Raw genomic sequence first — 22,914 nt, 5'->3', positions numbered from 1 at the left:
GTAAGATTTTTTTTTTTCCTATAAAGAGATAGCTAGTCCACTAATTTTTTTTCGTCTGCGAAGATGTCTCCTTTCCTCCTTTAAAGACTGTAGTCCAAGCAGTCTTTAAAGACTCAACTGGAGACAGCTGGAGGACGCTCTTTAATTGCCTGTGCACATTCTTGGTATGTACGGATTTTCTTAACCTTCATTTTTGGTAAGACTGAATATTGTGCTGTGGTAGAGCTTTATCACTGCGCACTGTGGCGGCAGTCCAGACACCTGAGTGTCCAGTTCTGCATCATAGTGAGTGGGAAGTGATTACAGCGGTTGTGGTTAAGGTGAGGCCTGTATCAGAATTTCTATTTTAAACTTGACGTTTGGGGTTTAGGGGTGTGTATCTGCTGTTGTGTCCTCTTGAGATGGGATTTCTCTGAGGCAGAGGTTCTCTTTATAGCTGACTCGACCCAGTACCTCCTCAGATGCATGTTTGCGTGCTCAGTCGTGTCTGACTCTTCACTACTGGTGGACTGTAGCCCGCCAGGCTCCTCTGTCCGTGGAATTTTCCAGGCAAGAATACTGGTGTGGGTTGCCATTTCCTACTCCAGGGGATCTTCGTGACCCAGGGATAGAACCCCTGTCTCCTACATAGGCAAGAGGATTCTTTACTACTAGCGCCACCTGGGAAGCCCGTATTTCAGATGACTCAGATGATAATACTGCTTTGGTTCAAAATAATTATCAAGGTTGGGTTTCATGATACATTAAGACTTGGTGTATAACCATACACATATTTAAGTCACGTGGCTCACTTATGCACAGTTACGATGCAGTAGAGGAAAAGTGAGAAGGTGCCAGGAGGCGAGACAAGTTCTCTTCGTGGCTTTGGGCTAGTCGGCTTTCCTTTCTGGGCTTCATTTCCTCATGTGTGAAGGTGGGGTTTGGAAGTGGAGATGGAAGGGAGTCTGCTTGAGGTGTCAGTTTTAATGTTCAGTGGCTCCTTGCCTACTTAATCCTCTTCAGCCAGAGGTAGAACTGGGCCTTCTCACCAGTTCTGTGACATTGTGGTCCTTCCTTAAAGATTGGAGAGGTGGTGTCATAAAGTTGGTGTGAACAAACCTCAGAAACTCTTGGTCAGGCTGTGAAATGAAGTGTTGAGTGGGCTTCAGTGTATTAAAAAACAAGGACAGTATAGAGAGTTTTTTGTAAAACTAAATTTATTCAACTAAAAGGCTGTTCTTTCTAAAAATGTCATTTTCTTGATGTTAAAGCATCTTTTGTGATATGATGGTGATAGTAAATGGTGGTACATGGGATTGTAAATGGCATCTACAAGGTTCGTTCCCTTACCACAATAAGATATTTTTAGAAAAAAAGAGAACCTAGAATCTATTGTTTTGCTATTGCAGTAAGAGAGTTTAGGAAAAAGTTCCTGGGGTTTTTTCTGCTAAGAAGATTACAACATAGATTACTTTTTAAGAGTAGATATGAGTTTACTTTGTGGTAATTCATTTGTCACAAGCCACAGGCAACTAAGGAGGCTCTGTCATGTATTAAAGATACTTCTCTTCTGATCACCCTTTCTACCAGATATAAAATGTCAGGGGTGTGTGTGTGTGTGTGTGTGTGTGTGTGTGTGTGTGTGTGTCTGTAAAAGCCCAGGGTGTGTGTGTGTGTGTGTCAGATATAAAATGTCAGGGGTGTGTGTGTGTGTGTGTGTGTGTGTGTGTGTGTGTCTGTAAAAGCCCAGGGTGTGTGTGTGTGTGTGTCAGATATAAAATGTCAGGGGTGTGTGTGTGTGTGTGTGTGTGTGTGTGTGTGTGTGTGTGTGTCTGTAAAAGCCCAGGGTGTGTGTGTGTGTGTGTCAGATATAAAATGTCAGGGGTGTGTGTGTGTGTGTGTGTGTGTGTGTCTGTAAAAGCCCACGCAGGGGAATTCCTCCTGATGGTTGGAATTGTTAATATTGAATAGACTGGCTGCTGAGGTAAAGAACCCCTGTGGGGATTCGCTGTCAGCTGGGAAATCTTTCAGTATCGTGGCCCCAGTCTTTTGCTTTGAAACACCATGACCATCAAGAAATTAGGCTATGCTGATGGGAGAAGTGGCTGGCTCCATCTGTTTTAAAGTGGATGTGTAACAGATGACCTTCGTGTCCATGAAGTCTTAAAAATTTTTAAAGATTTAAAAACTCTTAACAGATTTACAGTTACTGTAAATTTTGTTTTGTACTTAACAAAACTGCAATGTATAATGTGTATCAGACATGGATTTTTAAAGTGTCTCAAAATATTATAATCCGTAATTCTTGAAATACTCATTTTTGCTTTGGAGGAGAGACTGCTCTCACTCACCTCTGAGTGCTCCAGTTTCAGAGGAGAACGCAGTAACTCTGTACAGGACATTTGTCCACAAGAAAAAGAGGGCAGAGGTGTTTTTCCTGACCTTTCCTCACATCCTCATTGTCATCCTGTCTTTATTTCTTTGGTTAAATCCTGAGGTTTGCTCCTGCCTGTCTTTCTAAAATGTTAATCTGCTCAAAGTTACTGACCCTCCTCTGGCACAGTTTAAAGCCCTGCAGTGCCCACCCCCGCCCCCCACTACCCCCGCCGGTATTCACAGCCAGACCTGCGCCTGTAGCCCTGCCCTGCCTCTCTTCAGGCGTCTCCTCCAGAGCCTTGCTGAGCTCTTGGTCCCTGAGGCTGTCCCCATCTCCTGCCTCGGAATGCTCTTCTTTCACCTCGTCCTTCAAAACTCCGCTCAGAGGCCTCTGCCTGCACGGCCTCCCTCGCCCTGTCTTCTGCAGGGTGTCCAGCCCCCTTGCCTTAGGGTTTGGTTCCCGGTGTCTGACAGAGAGCAGGCCGCAGAGACCCTCAGGCCCGCCTCTGAGGACAGGGCTCACTTAGCCCCTGCCCCTGAGAGGTCCACTGCCCTTGCCAGCCCTGCGACACCTTCCAGCCACGCACACCAACTTGCAGAGTCCATTTAATTGTGTCCTAGTGTCTAATTCAAATCTAACTTCTTGACAGAGGAGACTCTGTAATGTCTGTTTTATCAACCAGAAACGAGGTGGGCATCATCTTTACTTGCATATTGTCTCCTTTCCCCTCCTTCTGCCTTGGGTTTTTTAAAAATCTGATGAACGGTAAAATTTTAAGAAATGAAGATATCAAATATCAAGTTTGTCTTTTGTGCATATAGCCAGGGAAAACAGGAATGTTAAAGGGAAAAAAAAAAAAAAGGGAAAAATACTTCATCTCTTAAAAAAACTCCAAAAAACCCATATTACACTCATTTTCAAAAGAACTTGAGTTTATTAAAACAAAACAGAGATTGTGATTAAGTTTAAAGAAAACAGGCAAAGAAACTGGCAACAGGGTTAAAATTTGTCAAGAAATACTTGTTTAAAATGAAAGTTGTCCCTTTCTTCCTCTCTCATGTTCCTTCCTCTCATGTTCTTGGATAAAGTCCCAACTCAGCCATTTTCCCGGGACACCTTGTCCCCTAGGAAGTCCTGAGGCAGTTTGTTAGAGCTGCTCTTTTCCACAGCAGTCACAGCTGGACTCCTTTCTCCCATGAAGGACCCCTTTCCTCCTGCGCAGGAGACGCCAGTGTCCCGAGTCCCACTCCTTTCTTTCCCTGGAGGCGTCTCCCGGTCATGGTTGTCCTCACCAGGTCCAAGAGTTCTTGAGCAGGAGATACTGAGTTTTCTCCTTGCATACCTTTTTTTAAAAAACAAAAAACAAACAAAAAAACCTTGATGGGTTTGTCTCAGTCTTTCCCATGGCCTCACAGCTTGCCAGATCTTAGTTCCCTGACCACAGACTGAACCTGGACCCCCAGCACTAAAAGCACCAAGTCCTAACCGCTGGACGCCAGGGAGTCCCATGGTTCAGGTCAGTCTTAAAACTTCTGTCCCGGCTTCTTGTTCCTCCCTCTCTCGGGGGAGAGAGGTCGGTTTTCTGCAGACCCCATCACGTCATTCTGCTTCCTCAGGTGCGCTTTGTCTCGTGTGACACATCGTCTGCTGGGTTTTTCAGCCCTGCCTCCTTCAGTTTTATTTTTATTTTTTGGCTGCACTGCGAGGTTTGCAGGCTTAGTCCCCAGCCGAGGGTGGAACCTGCACCCCCTGCACTGGCAGCTCGGAGTCTTCACCACTGGATCACCAGGGCGGTCCCTGGTTTATGCCGCTTTTGGCTGTTACGGATAATGCTGCTGTGCACCTCCATGTCCAGAGTTCTGTGTGGACAGATGTGTTCTGTGGTCTTAGATGTGCGCCTAGGAGTGGAGTCGCTGGGTCCTGTCGTAGCTGCGTTAAGCCTGTTCTCCACAGCTGCTCCATGCACAGCCCCGCCAGTCCCATGCCACACTCTCCGTTCCCCACTTCCTAGTCAGTGTGTGGGTGTTCAGGGGATGCTTTGAAAAACATGGGACGTTTTTGGTCCTTCTTCTTTGTTTTTCTCACCCACTCGATACTTCCGGAAAATTCTATCAAATCAGCTCGTACCATTCTGACTCATTATGATAATATTCCATAGTACAAATATACTGTGTATTGATTCAGTTCAGCAGAAAGTAAGAGGCTGCTATGTATCAGTCACCGATTTCGGCTCGGAGGCAATAAAACAAGATGCCCTGTGTTCTTAGAGTTTACTTTCTAGTAGGGGTGGGGGTGGGACATCAAGAAATGAACAGGTAGCATAGCCTAGGGTTTTACCAGGGCAGTCTGAGTCTGTGACAGCTTTCTGAGGAGCGCATATGGCTAGACGGCCCTAAATGTTATTGCAGGTTACTTTAAGGAGAAGGTAGAAACATTTTCGTAAAATAAAAAATAGGAAAAAATAAATAAAAGACCCAACTGGCTAATGTGGCTGTACAGACCTGAGAGGTCAACAGACGAGCCGGTCGCTGTTGGAGTCGTTGGTGACCGAGTTAGCACATTTGTGAATTGCATTCAAGTCCTGGAGCTCCAGTACTCTGGCCACCTGATGTGAAGGGCTGACTCATTGGAAAAGACCCTGATGCTGGGAAAGATTGGAGGCGGGAGGAGAAGGGGGCGACAGAGGATGGGATGGTTGGATGGCACTACCGACTCTACGGACATGAGTTAGAGCAAACTCTGAGAGTTGGGGATGGACAGGGAATCCTGGCGTGCTGCAGTCCATGGGGTCGAAAGAGCCGGACACGACTGAGCGACTGAGCTGAGCCTCCGGTGCCGAGTAATAGACACCCCTCCCCAGGAGCCAGGTGAAGGGTGTGGGGCACTTTCTGATGGGTGCCGCTGAGAGGCCTTTTGGCGGGGACATGGCAGAACCTCCAGCGCGGTCTTGTTTTCTTCCTGGACTTTCTGTATTTGTTATGTTGCCCTTTGAAGCTACTTTAAATTACTCATGGTGAAGCCTAGGGAAAACAGTTTGGCTCAGCTGAAATGGTCAGGCCTGAGGACGTCCCCTCCAGCGAGGGCAGCTTTGTATTGACGTGCGGCCTGGCTGGGCCTGCACTGACCCTTCTGTGTTGGCTCTAAGGGTTACGCGGTTAAAATAAATGTTTTGGTTCTGATTTTGTTTTTTTTTAATTTTACTTTGAAATGAAGTTAGAAATGCACATTTAGATGCAGTTACTCACCCTTCATGTTACCCATCCAGGTGACAGGCCAGCTCCATCATCATGGGATGCTGGTCATCTGTTGAGTAGTCAGAATGTCACTCTGAGGAATAAAATATTATCCCGCCGAAGTTTTTGGAGGCAGTTCAGTTACTAATGTGCCTTGTATTTTGAAAAAGCAACAAAACAAAACATGGCCTGCAAGTTTATGTTGAAGCAATGTTTCTGAAGGTCTGGTATAACATAAATACCAGCGGGGGCGCTGGCTCTCTGGGCAGGGGTCTCCTCTCCCCTGGTCCTGCTGCTTGCTGTCCTTCACACCCCCACCACACATGTGTCTAGTGGGGCTGGGTTCCAGCACTGTGTTTATGAAACTTAGTTCACACGAGTTACGAGGTTTGGGTTATTAGTACTGTGAAACCTAGAGAGCCTGCATGGCAGCATGGCTGAAAAGCCCTACATTTCATGTGTCCCTTTCATCATACAGGGTCCTCTCACAACACATCTTACAGTAGTTAGCATGACTGTTACTTTCCTTGTCTCACAGATGAGGTTGAGAACACAGAGTTAGCAAGGGCCACCCTTGACTTTGAGCCCAGGTCTCCTATGTTCTTTTCACTGTGATCCGCTGCTGTTCACTGGAATGTGTCTGCCGTGTGGTGAAGGAGCCGCAGAAGAGAAGACGGCGTCGGGCATTGTTTCTCGTGTGATTGAATTGTCTGAAGAGCTTTCACGTGGAAAGAGGACTGGATTTATCTTATGCTGCTTTGGCAGGTCCCCTAGTAAATGGTGGTCACACCCGCGCTGGCGTGCGGCTCCACGTGTGAGAACCTGCCCGAGAACTGCAGGGCCACCTGGTGACCAAGGCCGCCGGGTGTGGCGGGACGGCGGGCAGGGGGCTGACCGCGGTGCCCCCGGCCTCACAGGTCCGCCCCGCCTCCCTCTGCCGAGCACTTGGCGGGGCCCCGTCTCCTCTTCCGAGTCTCGCGCCTCTTCTCCCTGAAGCCCCTCAGAGGCAAGTCTTAAATACGGAATGGTCACCTGATAGGAGTTACTGATGACCGGTTCATTTTTCTCACGTATGCAGTCTATCTTCACTCCTTCCATGTTTTAAGTAAAGTGACAGGTATGAATTTGGAATTTATCATTTTTTCTCCAATGCTGTTTCTGTAGGGATTTTTTTTTTTTAACCTGGAAATAAAAATTGAAGGCAGGGGATTTATTGTATGAGAGTCTCTGCTGAACGGCTAACGCAGGGTTTCCTTTCTCACCCAGGGTTTATTATCCTCAGAGCTGACCCCCCAAGGTCCCTGTGCTGTTTCATTCCTTTTCGCACATGATTGACGATGGCGTGGGCGCTGTGTTTGTCCGGCCAAGGCATCCTGCAGGTGGGGAGGGGGTGGTCAGCCACGGCCGTGTCTGTATTGAGGCCACAGAGTGACTTCCGAGAAGGGTTCTCTATCCCTGAACTGCTTTGCAGGTGAAGCTTCAGGGCGTAGTGAGCTCAAGGGGAAAAGGCCTGTCACCTGTCAAGGAGCTGATTAATTTTTGCATAGCAGTTTCTGTGTTGTCTTTTATCTACCCTGTTGTCGGGAGCCTGGATCTTAGACACGTTTGCCCTGCTGCGTCGTCAGAAGTGAACCGGGGACGTTTCAGGCGACTGAGGCTGGAAGGGGTAGATGGGTGGCTGCCCTGAAAAGGAGGGTCCCTCAGGAAAGAGGCCAGTGAGAAAGTGAGCCCGGTGAACTCCCCTGCGAAAAGTTCCCTGCGATACTCCCCCACTGTTCCCTGGGGCCCCGAGAGCTGGAGCGCGGTGCCTGTCTGAGGGTCTCGCTAACCCAGCTTAGCACGGTAAGACCCCGTTCACCTGTGTCTGCTGGTGACCTCCCATTCCGGCCCCGCGCGGGCGGGAGCCTATGCTGAGGGGAGGGCCCGGCCATGCGGTTGGCGTGGGGGCCTCGCTGATTCCTAGCCGCCTCGGAATCTGTTGCTGGATAACTTTCACTCACTAGTGCTCTTCCTGCCTTCTGGACCTTTTGAAGTTTGAAAACGGCTGTTTGGAAAGAGGAAGTAAGCAGTCAGGATGAGGGGATTCGCCTCTGTGGGGCAGGGAGGAAGTCTGTGCAGGGCCCTGTTTGGCGGGACTCGCGGCCTCCACCCAGAGGTGCGAGAACCGACTCCTGGACGCGAGTACTGTGTCCAGAGCCGTGCAGCCAGCACCCAGTGGGGCTGCACGTGAGCCCAGGTCCGCCTGAACGGTCCAAGCGCTCTCCATTAGTGTGCGGTCTCTCTCATAGAGACCTGTTTCCTTTGTGTCCTGAAGTCCTTTGAAGGGGTGATTGTTTCTTAAAGCTGAAGTAGTTACATTACTTATTTACAGTAAATCAGGTTAGATGGGCAACGTTCTCAGAGACAGGATTTGGTCATTTGGGGGTAATGTTTTGAATCTAACAAATAGTTTTGAAGGAATAGAATCCGAAGACCCTCCCATCAACTTGAGTTTGGGGTGAGCTGATGTGCCCTTTGTAAGGATGTCTCTTATCCCTGATATCTGTTACTAGTAGCCCAGAGTCTGCTAAATCAGGTAACGTTGTTCTCAAGTTTTACTTGTTAAGAATTAGAATGACGTATCAGGAAGAAAGATTTGTTTCACATGTTCTGTTTTCTTGGAACGCGATTGGTTGTGTCTCATTGAATTTCTGATATGTGATTGAGCTTGGTGTTTGGCGTGTAGTCATCACTCAGGCAGTAAAGGCGACAGCGGTCGGTGTGATGGAGGTATACGGTGCGTCTCAGCGTTCCACAAGGAAGTATGCACCGTGACATGGGGATCATTCGGCAGGAGGGGTGGGCACGGCCTGTCATGGGGGCCGGGGCTCGGCGTCTCACCGCGGCCACAGCCGACACTGACCGCGGCCCGTTGTGGGCAGCCTGGTCGGCGCCGCTCACGCCCTGCCCTCGGCGGCCAGCTGCGTGAGGCTCAGGTCTGCGCGCCTCCTGTGAGGGTGGGGAGGTGACCTGCTATGTGTGGAGTCCCCGGCACGGCGCCCCGCAGGCCGTGGGCCCTCAGCGATTAGTCCCTGCCTTCCCTCTCGCCGGCGAGGTGTCGGGGGCTGGACTGTAGTGGCTTTTCACTGTCCGTCTGGGGCTGTGGGTCTGCCCGGCAGCGAGTGAGGAGGCCGCGGGAGGCCCAGGTCAGCACGAGCCCCTGCGGCTCCTCACGTCTCATTCTGGGAGACCAGGGAGAGCCGCCTCCGAGCGGCTGTCCTTTCCCAGAAGGTGTGGTTGAAATCAGGGCTGTAGCTGACCTGTGTCGTAGTTGTTCCCTGGTCTTGCAGCCAGTTCTGTTGGGTTGGCTTTCTCAGCCCCACAGGATGTCTGTGCAGATGAGACCCTGTCGATGGTCTGCTGCACAGACGAGCGTCTCCCTTCCCTCCTGGGTTTAAACCAGTCTTTTCGTGCCAGTTTGTCAGCCTTGATGCTGTTGATTTTTGGGGTGAGGGGTGTCCTTGAATTGTGGGATCTTTCGCAGCATCCCAGCAGTGATAACCAGCAATGTCTCCTGACAGTGCTGAATGTCCCCTGGGGGGCGGAACTGCCCACATGGTGACCACTGCCACATCCTCCCTGGACAAGAAAAAGTGATCCTTTCTGTTTTCTATGAATTTTCATTTTATCTAATCAGCGAAACACGTGCTGAAAAATGATTTCATTTTTATTAAACTGAACTCAAGTTTTAATCTATTTTAACTTAATTTGGAAAGACTTTCTTTGTGCCATTGGCAAAACATTTCTCAAATCTAAAATTTTTAGCTTTTTTAAAAGGGATTTATATTGTTACATTTAATTATTAGTGAATTACAAAAATGAGTATACTAATACTAATATTATTAGTGAATAATAACTAGTACATAATTAGTGAATTACAAAAAATGTTTGTTTCTGTATTTCAGAGTTAAAAATGTTCAAATATATCGAATTGGTATTAAAAGTATGGCCGACAGTTCATTTTATGAATACAGTATTGTGCAGTTTTGTAACTGCCTGTCAAAAATCTGAGCATAAAGCCATGGTTTGAAAGGGTCATGAATAAACATTTTCTTTTTGTAAATATTCAAAAACCTTGGCTGAGCAGGGAAAGGAGACTCAAAATTTCTTGCATTCTGGGCGTTTGAACTTTGGGAACTGATTTGTTTTGGACTAAATCTGGAGAAATCATTTGTGTACTATAGCCAGAAATTCTTTTAGGCTGTCTTTTTCCAGCCTTGTCACTTATCTGGAATGTTAAGTATTGGCAGCAGTTTAACGGTCTTTTAGCAGCTTGTATTAAAAGAAGAGAAGGTCTCCAGAAATGGATCTGAAGAGGCCTTAGTATAAGATTAGGGTTTGTTTTTGTTTTTGTTATTCTTTGCAAAGCAGTGAGAAGGAGAAGACTTAGAGTTCTAAGTTTGAAAAAATGCAGGGAGCATCTAGTTTCCAGATATTCCTTGTGTTAAACCCTGCAGAATAATAGAAATCGTGCATCAGTATGAGTGACGTTTTCTGTGACCAGAGCGAAGGGAAACAGACTCGCACTTTGGGATTTTTGTTGCTGGCAGTTCGTTGGCTCCCTTGTTGTCGCGTCCTGTCTGTCAGTGGTTGGAGTTTAGTGACAAGAGTGCAGACTCCGGGCAGACTGCTCACCTATCACCCTGGCCTCAGTCTCTTCTTCTCCAGGCACGTTGGGTGGCTTCTAATCCAATGTGCTGGTCTGGGCAGCGCAGCCCTGCCCTGGCAGCCTGCTCTGGGCTTTTAACAGCCGCAGCACCAGCAAAGCGTCTCACCCGCCTCGTTACTGTCTGACTCTGCCCTTCGCAAAGCCGCATTTCTGAAACGTTCTTCATCCTTGTCTCCTACTCAGCCTTTTACCCCATTTCAGTGGCATCTGACTTCTCTCCAGCCTTCCCCGTGGAGCTGTGTTGGCCATGCTTGCCATCACCCCCTTCTGGCTGACTTCAGCGTCCACTTGGGTACGTGGTCCTGTGGATTCGCCCCCCCAGACCCCTCCCCGCCAGCGTGGCCAGGCAGAGAGGAGGTGGCTGTGAGGGGCGGGGCTGGAAATGGGAGAGGGGCTGCTTTTTCCTTGCCCTTCCTCTGTGGCCAGGAGAGCGTTTGCAGGGGAGCATACACTTGGGCTCAGCGGTGGAGGTGGAGGAGAGGTCCGTCGGAAGGCCGCCTTTCCTTAGGGCCAGAGTTTGCATCACTGGTTTCCGGGAGCAGGGAGAACACCTTATTAAATGTGCACATTAGTCAGTGGTCACACCCTAATTTTAGGCATGCAATAAAATCTGTCTTAAAAGTGAGAAAATTTCATTTTCTCTACCCTTCCTCTTCCCTCTCCCCACTGCTAATCACCGGTTTGTTCTCTCTGAGTCTTTTAAATGTTTATTTTTATTATAACATGGGGTTGCAAAGAGTCAGACACGACTGAAGCGACTGAGCGGCAGCAACATAACCTTTAAAAATTGTGGATCACGATGCGGTACACCTGTAGTTTCTGTAATGTTTGAGCCAAGTCGCTTCAGTCGTGTCCGACTCTCTATGACCCCGTGGACTGTAGCCTGCCCGGCTCCTCTGTCCATGGGATTCTCCAGGCAAGAATACTGGCGTGGGTTGCCATTTCCTTCTCCAGAGGATCTTTCTGACCCAGGCTCAAACCCGCATCTCTACGTCTCCTGCAAGCAGGTTCTTTATCCCTAGCACCACCTGGGAAGCCAAACTTACGTAACAGTAAATGGCAACTTTGGCTTCTGTTAAAAATGAACTTGAGGGAACTTCCCCGGTGGCTCAGTGGATGAACATCCACCCGCCAGTGCAGGAGACGCGGCTTTGACCCTGGTCTGAGAAGACGCTGTGCGCTGTGAGACAGCGGAGCCGGAGCGCCAGCGCTGCGGAGCCTCACCCGCTGGACTGCCAGGGGAGCCCCTCCAAGTCTGTGTGTTTTTTTTAATCTTTAAATGCACTTTCTGGTTGTGTGTTAGAATTCAGAATAAGACAGATTTAAAAAGTGTGTATGTTGAATTCAGAATAGAAAGTCTGTTGCATTATGATTTATTTAATTAAAACATTTCAAATTGAGGTTCTTTCCAACATTTTGTTTGGTTTTGTAGTACTCATGATTTTATCAATTGTTATTTGATCCATTTAGCAACATTTGCCCACAGGCTTCAATTTAGTTTGCTAAGTTTCCATTTTCCCTTGACAGTGATTCCTTCTCAGTGTTTTAAGTCTCTTTTCTTAATTTAAAGTTTTAATATTCCTACATTTTGAATGTGGAGTTTGTGAAATAAGAGAGATAAATGTATTTAGATTGCTTGGATTGAAACATTTTATTGATTTTGGTGGAGTGTTATCAATATATAACATAAAAACACCATAGCTAATACCATACACCATAATTTAAACACCAAAGCAGTTTCCTTTTTTTTTTTTAATGGTTCTGATTCCTGGTTCTGAGGGTATGAATTATGAGATAGAATGTTTGAATTTCCAGTGCTCCTGATCCATCCTCCTGGCCTTACCAGCAAGGCTCAGAGTCAGCATGACTTTCTCAGGGTTGTGCAGGCTGACCTGAGACCTCAGTCCGGGTCTCCTGATTACTCTTCCAGGGAGCCCCCTCCATGTACTTTCAGTGTTTCCTGACATGCAGTTTTCAGTGGGAAAGAACCAGAAGCAAGTGTTGTTTGTTGACATCTATGTGCCACAGTGTATAATTTAGTGAAGTGGTGAGTAAAAATAATCTTTAGTCATTCCTGATGAAGGGTTTCTCTGACAGGGAGTCCTTTGAGTTGCTGCTTTTGTTTTAATAAGGCGTTAGTCATACTTGGGGCATGCAATGTGTTGTTATAAATTATGACAGCTCACATTGGTGCCATCCGTGCTGTGGGCCACCCTGCTAAGCACTGTGGGCTCGTTCTTTCATTTAATCCTCCCCAAATCCTCTTCAGGTGGGTAGTATTATTACCGTCCCATTTTATGGATGAGGAAACTGAGATTTCAGAGAGGCTAACTTCCATGCCTCAGGATACAGATTTCATCAGACACTGCAGGTGGGGCAGTCTCCCAGTGGTGGTGGTTTGGTCACTAAGGCATGTCCGACTCTTGCGAGCCCATGGGCTGTAGCCCTCCAGAAATACTGGAGTGGGTTGCCATTTTCTTCTCCAAGGGGTCTTCCTGACCCAGGGATTGAACCCACATCTCCTGTGTCCTGTATTACAGACAGATTCTTTACCAACTGAACCATCAGGAAAATCTCCGAATACTGTGTTTTTAAATAACACAATGGATTTTAAAAATGATCTTTTTTAGGGACTTCCTGGTGGTTCAGTGGTCAGGACTCCGTGCTCCTGCTGCTGAGAGCATGGGTTCTATCCCTGGTCTGGAAACTAGGAAGCTGCGAGCCTGGAAGTGTGTCCTAAGTAAATAAATCAATAGAAACTATCAATTAAGGAACAATTCCATTTTTCTTTACTGAGCCATGCAGCCTGTGAGATCTTAGTTCCCCCAACCAGGCCCCCGGCAGTGACAGTGCAGAGTCTCACCCTCTGGACCACACGGAGGTCCCCACAGTTCCGTTTAATAGTTGTGAATACCGGTGCGCTGAGTGTAACGGGAGAATGGTTCTGTGCGGAGGGGACTAGGAGGTGCATAGAGGCGCCCAAAGGGAGAAGTGGTGAGGGGCCGGGGTCCTGGCGCGGCTCCCCGAGGGAGGCCCCACGCGGGCTCCTGGCGGGCGCTGTGCTGGGGCCTGGCGGTGCTTCTCGCCAGGGATGGCCTCAGAGCTTCCCAGTGGCTTGCTGGGCAGTCCTCTCAGGGAGGAGCCTTCCTGATGCAGTGCAGTGACAGTTAAGGTAAATTCTTCCTGTCCTTTTGGCATTACTTCTGAAACTTGGTTAGTGTGTTTTCTATGGGTGGATGGTTGGGGAGGGTGGAGTTTCTGAATCACTGAGAAAAATTGCCGTCCCCAGTCCTGGGTTCTTGCTACACTTTTCTGACCTTTGAGCCCTGGTGAAATAACGTCTAGAACAAGTATGGTGGGATTTTTGTTCTCTTTGTTGGTCTGCACGTGTTCTTTTGTATAGTAACTCTGTAAATTAGGTTTTATCAACTCTTTATAGGAGAGGAAACAGCCGGAGTGTGAACCCAGCTCGAAGTCCAGTGCTGTGTGCTCTTTTGAGGCCTGGGGTGGGGGTCAGTGATCTCTACCTGTAACATCCTCATCAGTTGGGAGAATTGCATTAAGTTAGAAGGTTTTGGAGTCAGGAGATAACTGTGGAGCTTCCTTAAACTTGAGCCTCCTTTTATTTTAGGTGAGGATCCTGATTGGGCAAATTACTTAGATTGAACACAGGACTTTTTACAGGGAGAACTAATGAGTTTCAAGTCAAAGTCAGAATTTCAAAACATCTCAAAGGCTGGACCTTCAGCTGAATTTGACCAAATGATAGTTGTAACAGATACAAGTATAAATCTTTCTCAGAACATCAGTCACACAGCTGTGAAAAGGAGAATGTGGGGTGTTTACTATGCAGTTCCTTCAGTGTGTCTGTGTGTTTGGAAAGACTCACAATAAAATGTTATCTGGGGAAAGAAGGAAAGCAACTTGGCAGGAGTTTGTGTGAAAGGACCTTGTAGTATTAGGTGACCGTGAACTGAGCCTGAGCCTCTGGTAACTCCTGGCCAAGCAGGGCTTTTTCTTAAGTTAAGCGAGACCCCGCGTCTGGAAGGGGGAGGTAGGAGCAGGCCAGACTCTGCTTGCCGACCAGGTCCTCTAGCATCTGGGAGGTCGGGGTGCAGCCCATGAGGGAAGTGCATGCTGGCCCTTAGGTCCGGGCGAGCTGTGGGCTGAGTGTGCGGCTCAGATTCCGGCGGAGGAGCGGCACTCCGGGGGCCGCGAGGCCCTCCCAGCCCCTCTCCCCGAGCCCCTCCGTGCGCCCTCGGCCTGCCCCGCCCGGCCCCAGGCTTCTCTGTGGGAAGGACCACGGTCAGGGCGGCGCTGCCTTCAGCCCTCAGCTCCCTTCTCAGTTCTGAGCAGACTCCGGTCTGCAGGGGCCCTGCGGTCGCAGCCTCTGCCCTGCCCCTCCGTCCCTGCCCCCGCCACAGCCTGCGCAGGTACAGACCTCGGGCTTTCAGTGGGATTTGTAAAGGGTGGGCACCTGTTCACTTAGGCACCTCATTCTTCCCCTGGACTGTGGGCACCTGAAAAGTAGGTGAAAGTGAAGTTGTGTCCGCCTCTTTGCGACCCCATGGATGTAGCCCACCAGGCTCCTTCGTCCATGGGGTTTCCCAGGCCAGAATACTGGAGTGGGTTGCCATTTCCTTCTCCAGGGGAGCTTCCTGACCCTGGGATTGAACCCCAGTCTCCCACATTGTAGGCAGACGCTTTATGGTCGAGCCACCAGGGAAAAGTAGGTATTTGTGTCTTAATCAGCTTAGGATGTCCGTGTATTTATTTATGCCTTGTTTCACTTGCTTCCTGTGGTGACCCAAGGAAAGAGCAGATAAACCAAGGAGGGTCTTGGAATGCAGGAACAGAAAAACCAGACCGTTATAGTCCTTCCCTCTGCCCTGTTGTAACTATTAACGGAACAGTATCGCCTGTCTCCCCTCCTGCCCCCCAGGGCGAAGGCATCTGCCCACCCAGTGTACACGCTTCATCCGATCAGCAAATGGCCCGCAGGACCCTTGTCCCGCTCCCGTAGCCGGGTGTGGAAGTGCACTGAGGACCCCTGTCAGCGTCGGTTCTCCCTTGAGCTGGCCTGCCGTTCCAACAGCATCTCCCACTCTACCAAACTCTAATTCCCTCTCACTGTGTCTCATGTCTGGAAATTCTTCTCCAGCCCGCACCAAGACCACGACCCTGCCCAGAGAGCAGGTGTTGGGCTCGTCCTGGCACAGAGCACATGTTCAGTGCCTGTTGAGGAAGCAGTGCCTTGCCTCCTGCCTCAGTGCTCAGCCCCCTCCACTTTCTGCGGGGGCGGGGGACGCTGCTTGTGGGCTTTCCTAGGAGTGGCCTCCAGGATGCTTTCCGTTCTTAAGAGCCGAGGTTTGACTTTTAAGTGGTGTTTGATCTGCCGCTTGTGGAAGGCGGGGGTGCCCTTTGTTTTCCTTTGCCGACTCCTGGTACCTGTGGAGGACACGCCCACTTCCTGTGTGCCTGGGGATGTGTAATTAGCTTTAGGCGGGCTCCTGGAGCTGTCAGTCCTGTCCGGGGACATCCTGGTGAGAGGTCTGGCCACCCAGGCTGTGTGCGGGCCCCTTTCTATAAACGGGAGCAGTTGTATCTCTGCCCTTGCCTAGTAAAGAATTCTTTTAAATGAAAAAGTCTCTACAGATTAATAGGATCATGGCTAAGTTTTTTACGTTTACAGTTGTAACATAATACATACTGATTTGCACCTGGTACTAAGTTTTCTAAGATCTCTCTGAAAGGTAGCTTTTATATTAAATAACGTAATTAATTACACCTTCAAAATGAAAAAGATGGGTCAAGGGTACCAGTACTGACCCCTAGGACAAGTAGATAAGTCTAGACGGGCAGATTGAGGGTGTAATTTTAGGTTGTTATGTTTTATTCATCTCTTGCACAATCTTCGCTAAGATCAAAGTTGCCCGTTTCTGAGGAAGCACTGTGTGTGGTTGCTGTGGAGGCCATGTGGATTGGTGGGCAGGATGCGGGCTTTGGACGGGGACTGCTGTCACTGAGAACGGCTGGCCCGGGGAGTCACCCCATCTGCCCTGCCTCTGGGCCTCAGGGGCTGTGCTGGGCGTGGGGCCTGCCCGTGGGGGCTGCCCGTGGGGGCTCGGGGCATCAGTGTCTTCCCAGGTGGGGGCAGTGCGCGTATTTTGATGTTTTTGTTTATAAGAGATGTTTGCTATTTTAAGAAACAGTACAGGAGAAATACAAGTGACACACCCCTTGGATTATTGTTATTTGAGCTTGTCCTGAGCGCTTGCAGAGACCCAGCATCCATCCTGTTCTGTGAGGAGAGGTGCTTTCTATTCCCCCACATTTGACTTCTCTGGGCTGGAGCTCGTGATGCCCTGTGCGGGGAGGCGCCTGGTCTGTGCGCAGCTCTCGGGCCCTGGCGGGGTGCTGCGTGTGTGTGTGTGTGGGGGTGCTGTGCGTGTGTAGGAGTGCTGCGCGTGTGTGGACCTCGCTGTCGCCTGGCCGCTCCCCCAGACCTGGGCTCCTGGCCAGCAATCCCCACTCCTTAGCCTGGTGCAGAGGGCCAGGGTCTCTGGTCAGCCGGTTTTGGAGCATCCTTGCCCTTAATAGGGGTCATTTTAGAAAATTGTAGCCGTTTTTTTCCCCTGACTTGTCTCAGCAGTTGGTGGACACTATTGACATTTTACAGATGGGGGCCCTGGAGTTCTAGATGTAATTAATTGACAGTTCCGCAATATAAAAACTCCTGAGATCTGAGAAACTTGGGAATATCTTGCTAAATTATTTATGTGGATAGAAAAAAACAAACTTACGACTGAGTCTAGAATCTTATTGCATCAAAGGTTTTTTAAAATATATTTTTTGGATATATGTGGAGTTTTCCAGGATCGCAGTTACTGCAGACACCGAGGGAAAGTTGTTCTCCGCTTTTTGAAGTGTGTAAGGGTTCTCCGGAGAGAGATGGAGCAGGAAATGGCAACCCACTCCAACATTCTTGCCTGGAGAATCCCATGGACTGTAGCTTGTCAGGCTCCCCTGTGCACGGGGTTGCACGAGTTGGACAGGACTTAGCGATGGAGCCAGCCCCAGCAGCGGAGAGAGAACCAGCAGGACAGCAGCAGCCTTGTTAAAAGGGGTTGGCTTCCGCAGCGGCGGGGCTGAGCCATCCCAAGGCCTGCAGTTGGCAGGCTGGGCCCCCCAGAGAGTTGGTAGCAGAAAACACCAACTTCCCACCTCAAGCCAGTGGGGAAGAGTTCCATCGGACTCCAGCCTTTTTGTTCCATTCACGTCTTCCCTTAGTTGGGTAAGGCCCACTGACATTAAGGAGAACAGTAAGCTTCACCCACCCGGTGAATCCAATGATTGATCTCAATCAGAAACGCCTTTACACCCACAATACTCCGGCAAAATGTCTGGGTGCCCCATGGCTTAAGTTGACAGAAGATTAGCCACAAGTGTGGTTCCCCTTTCAGAAAACGACGCTATTGGGAGCATTCATGGGAGATGGCGTGTACCTGAGTTGCCAGGACCTTGTGCCCAAGTCAGGACTGTCTGTACCTGTCATGGTGATTCAGCTCAGAGCTGTGGGTGTCTGACTGTTTAATTCCTAGTATAGTCTTGCTTGAACAGTTATTTGTCGAAATTCACATGTGTTTTATTGTAAATCATTTTCATGTTGTTGGCACGTTATGTAGACATTTTTAGAAAGAATGTGTGTCATAAAGAGGTTATCTTTGGATTTCATTTCAGCAGTAAAGGTGTGCTTGCGTATTTGTTAGAGAGAGGGGATCCGGGCCCGGTGGCGAGAACCGCTGGTCCGAGAGAGCGCCCCGGACTCCATGCTGCCAGACTCCCGGGCCAGCCCGCATCGCCACATGCAGAGAGCTGCTGCTGAGCTCTGTCACCTCCGACGCCTGCACAACCGCCGTCCTCTGCTTTATCTTGTCAGGCTTTCCAGCACTGGGGTCTGCTTTCCAGAAGCTCTGCTTTGATGTCATTGGTTTTCCTGCAGAATAGCAGTATTCAGAAGTAATTCACGTGCCACACAGCTCACCCACCAAAATGTAAAGTTTAGGAATTACCTGGCGATTCAGTGTTTAGAACCGCATGCTTTCACTGCCGAGGGCCTGAGGTCAAACCCTGAGCTGGGGAACTGAGATCCCGGAAGCCTCACAGTGCAGCCAGAAAATGATGTGAATTCAGTGGTTTTTAGTACATTCACAGGGTCACCACCACCATAAGGCAAGTTTAGAATGTTTCATCCCGAAGAGAAGCCTATGTCCATGGCAGTTAGTGCTCTGTCTCCCACCCCTAGTTAGCCTCCGTACGGCTTCTGCCTCTGGGTTGGGTTTTTCTGGAAAATTTGTTCAAGTGGGAGTCACGGAGTACATGTTCATTTGGATCTGGCTGCTTTTACCTGGTACAGTGTTTTCAAGGCTTGTGCGTGTTGTGCCAGTCATGCCCAAGTGATAAACAGCCGGATGGATAGCCCGCATTCTGCGAGTGTGTGTGCGCTCAGTCGTGTCCGACTCTGTGCTGCCCCCTGGGCTGTAGCCCACCAGGCTCCTCTATCCACGGGGTTCCGCAGGCACGGGTACCGCAGCGGGTGGCCATTCCCTTCTCCAGGGGATCTTCCCGACACAGGGATCGAACCCACCTCTCCCGCATTGGCAGGCGGATTCTTTACCACTGAGCCGCCTGGGAACCCCTTACATTCTCTTTATGCATGGTCAATTAATGGACATTTAAAATGGAAACAAAAAGTTATTTTGTATGCAGAAAGCGTGTAAACAGGGAACTATATGATAATGTATATCCAGTAAGAAACAAATACGTGCTAGTAAGTAAAAAGCTATTTAAATGCTAACAAAGAATTCTGTCATGGTTTAATTGGTAATTTTTGAGGTTCTTTGGGTTTTTTCCTTTTTTTTTTTTTGATCATCATGCATAATGTTCCCGTGGACTTTTGTACATGTGTTTCTGTGTGGACAAGTGTTTTCATTTCTCTTGGGTATGTATCAGTAGTGGAATTGCTGGGCCTGTGTTTACCACCTGAGGAACTGACAGACGTGTTCCAAAGTGGCAACACTGGCTTGCGTTTCTGCCAGCAGCCTGTGAGGGCTCCAGTCGTGCCACATCCTCGCCGACGTTTGTCACTGGCTGTCTCCTCGCTTGTAGCCATCCTCGTGTGTGGGAAGCGGTTGTTCGCTTGCCTGTACCTCTGGGCAGAGACAGTGACGGTCGCCCTAGGTGGATGTCAGGCGCTCAGCAGCCCTGGGCAGCACAGATGGCTCCAGAACAGTTTCATTGTTGTAGTCAGGTCCCTTGGGTTGTGCTGACCTAGGAAAAGCTCAGAGAGCGGGAGCAGGGCCGAGTGGTGTGGGAAGGAGGGCTGCCCTGGAATTTGGAGCAGAGAAACTTACGGGAACCATTACAAGACAAGAGACTTGGAAAAGAGAAGGTGATTCAAAAGGAAAGTGAGAGGCTGAAGGAAAGGTTCTTAGGATTTGATTTTTCTACAAAATCAGCTCAGGGACAGGTCCAGCCACTCTCTTTCCTTGTACAGGTGGAGGAGCAGAGTTGCTGGTCGGCAGGGGTCAGCGTAACTGTGTTGCGTGTGTTCCGGGAAGCGTCTGTCTGGGTCAGTTTTGGTGTCCTCTGGGAGCCTGGAGCAAGCAGCTGGTGGATCTGATCTCGAGGGAGTGTCGGCCGTGGGCCGAGCGCTCATGGGGTGCGGAGGAAGAAGGCTGCAAGCTTGGGAGCAAGCGGACGGTGATCTGACCACCAAGCGCGGCGTTTTCTGGACGGACTAGCCGAGAAGTTGGCTGAAGGCTGGAGAGGAGCCGGAGGTCCCGCGTGCTCTGCTTGTGGTGTGTGGCGTTGGTCAGAGCGCTCTGTCTGCTCTGAGGCCTTGTCAAGGGGAGGTGGGGCGGGGCCCTTTGCTCTGTCTCACTGCTCCTGCCACCAGACCAGCTGGTACAGCTTGTGTCAGGTCGGGCAAGATGAATCTGGAGCGTTGGAGCACAGTCTGGGTGAAGTGGTCGTTGAGGCTGTTGGAAGGAACCTTTTCTCTTCCAAGAGGTTATTCTGTAAGTTTCCTTTTATTGTTAATAGTGTGTAGAAACCGTCCTGAAACAGACCAGCCTCTTTGCGCTCAGTGTCGCTCTATGTAAAGGCCCTCGCATTCACAGCAGGCTTTCACTTCTGTTGGTTCTGTTACTTTCTGTACCCAGACCTGGCCAACGTGTCTCTCCAGACGTGATCTTACTGTAGAGGCTGCTTTCCGGCTCTGCTCATAGAGATGCGTTAGGGTTTGTTCTGGCCTCAGTACTCTGTGCTGTTATTCCAGGTCCTCCAAGCTGTGAAATCCAGTGTGCTCCACTTGGGGGGAGGTTCCTGTCCAGGCTCTTACAGGTGTATAGAATGCCTTTACTGAACGAAGCGTTGAGTCTTCTGTTCTGATAAGGCATTTTGGAGCTTCCTCTTGATAAAAGAGATATCCTGGGAAATATATTTAGATCCTGATATTGGAGTTTCTGGGCTGTCTGCTGGTTTATGTGCAATGTTACAACAAATATTTGAACCTGGGACTGTGCTGGATAATTTGGAAAGCGTGGTCGCCGTGGAGACCTGTGAAGTGGCTGACGCTCGCTGCCAGGACGGCTGTTGCTTCTCTGCACGTGTGTTGTGCTGGCTCATGCTGTTAGAGGTCTGGGGTGTCCTTTGTACTGAGAGAGCTGGAGTGCAGAGTAACTTCAGATCAGTAGTGTTCAAGAAGGAAGTGCGTTTTGATTAACAAGTCTAAGAATTTTTCCTCATTATTTTCTGTAACGACATCTAGCTTTCAGACATTTTTATTTCATGGTAAGATCCTTCAAAAACAAATTTCTAAAGCACTTTCTTGCAGTTTTGTTCTTGGTATGACGCCGTTTCTCTCCACAGATTTGCCTGTAAATGCATCACGAAGAGGCAGCCCAGAATGAAGAAAGCAAGCAGGAGTGTTGGCTCAGCGCCTAAGGTGTCGGGGATAAGCAGAGTGCAGGCCGCAGACAAAGCCAGGCCCGAGAGCAGCTCCTCCGCCTCTGCGGGCAGCAGACCCGTGAAGCCTGGGGCCACAGCAGCACTGTCGAAGGTATTCATGTGACGCGTTTACACGCGCGGCGGGTGTGGGAGGGGCGCATCTCCCTGCGAGGCCTGAGCTCACGCGTGGCGGGTGTGGGAGGGGCGCATCTACCTGCGAGGCCTGAGCTCACGCGCGTGGCGGGTGTGGGAGGGGCGCACCCCTGCGAGGCCTGAGCTCACGCGCGTGGCGGGTGTGGGAGGGGCGCACCCCTGCGAGGCCTGAGCTCACGCGCGTGGCGGGTGTGGGAGGGGCGCACCCCTGCGAGGCCTGAGCTCCACAGGCGCTGTGTCGCTGGGGTTCCGCTGTGAGCTGCCTGTGAGGGGCTCACGGTGTTGGGGGCTTCACTGGTGCTCGGGCCGTCTTCAGCGGCGACACCCAGTGGCAGCTGGCTTGCGAGCAGAGTGCTGTGCCTGCGGGGCAGAGGCCCCTTCCAGGAGCCCATGGAGCGCGGCTTGGAGCCGAGTTGTTTGCAGGAATAGCTCGAGTACCGAGAAACGGTCGGCTGTCTGGGGGAGCAGGAGAGCGGTGTGCGCCGTTTCCAGCAGGGGAACGCTGTTTCTGCCTGAGGAGGCTTGATGGGGCGCGCAAGGTCTGGCCGGATGGCCAGTGCGATGTTCCTGAACCCACACGGGTTCTTCTTCCCGCCCCATCGTTTAATACATTGCCCTGAAGACTGTGCTGATCCAGTATTAATCCCACGTAGAACTGGGTGGTATTAGTGTACTTAGAGTGTGACTGGTTTTCTCGTTACACCCCTTCCTTTGGAGGCTGGTTTTCTCCTTGTCGTCATGGGGAGTGAGGTGTTGGAGCTGGGCTTCGGGGGCAGGCCAGCCAGGCTGGCCGTGTGCGCCCTCGGGCTGTGGTCAGAAGGCAGCGGTGCGCAGGGCCTGGCTGAGGGCCGGGCCTTTGTGAGTGATGGCAGCAGGGTTTCTGCGGCTCAGCCCGGGAAGCTTCTTCGGCCCACGAGTCCCTCCTGACGGCGGCAGCCTCCCCATGCTGCTCTCAGTGTCCGAGAGACTGCCCGCGCCTTTTCTGCTGGCCTGGCGTTTGGTTCGGTGGACAGAGAACCCCGTGGTCTGCCTCCAGTGTCTCAGGCCAGAATTCATTGTTTATTCTTTGCTTGCTTGTTCTGAGGTGGAAGCTTTGCCTCTGCAGAAACCTGGAGAGCGTTGCTGCTTGTCTGATGGGGAGAAAGCAAGCGGTGCCTGAAACACACTCTGTCCAGAAGCCTCTGTCCACGCAGTGCTTCACAGATGTGACTTAACTATTTTAAGGGCACCTCGCAGGAACAGCTGATGAGGGACTTCCTCATATGTGTGGAAAGATCTAGCAGGATGTGCTAGTTTTTCTATCCCTAGGTTGTCGAACCTGAAGACAGACTCATTCCAGGGGCTGGGAGATGCCCCCAGGTTTCTCCTCGCCGCTGCCCTGCTGAGTGGCCGGGTGTCACCCTGTGACCCTGGGGCGGTACCCGGAGTTGACCTTTGCCCTGCTTCTTCAGTCT

General features: G+C 50.1%; 1 protein-coding gene across 6 annotated transcripts in view; it reads left to right on the top strand.

Annotated features, from left to right (window-relative positions):
* SPECC1L (sperm antigen with calponin homology and coiled-coil domains 1 like) overlaps positions 1 to 22,914 on the top strand; it is an 85,417-nt gene that overhangs the window by 1,204 nt on the left and 61,299 nt on the right. For 4 of the 6 annotated variants that reach the window (XM_070475687.1, XM_070475686.1, XM_070475688.1 and 1 more), the window contains exon 2: positions 21,230 to 21,419. In XM_070475687.1, the coding sequence (XP_070331788.1) occupies positions 21,267 to 21,419 (153 nt within the window). In that variant the 5' untranslated portion in view covers positions 21,230 to 21,266. Of the gene's footprint in view, positions 1 to 20; positions 165 to 21,229; positions 21,420 to 22,914 lie in introns of those variants that run through there. The other 2 variants (XM_020907370.2, XM_020907375.2) reach the window with 2 other exon arrangements.

Source organism: Odocoileus virginianus, chromosome 12, assembly GCF_023699985.2.
Source record: "Odocoileus virginianus isolate 20LAN1187 ecotype Illinois chromosome 12, Ovbor_1.2, whole genome shotgun sequence".
Taxonomy (NCBI): Eukaryota; Metazoa; Chordata; class Mammalia; order Artiodactyla; family Cervidae; genus Odocoileus; species Odocoileus virginianus.
This window is presented reverse-complemented; position numbering and strand designations above follow the sequence as displayed.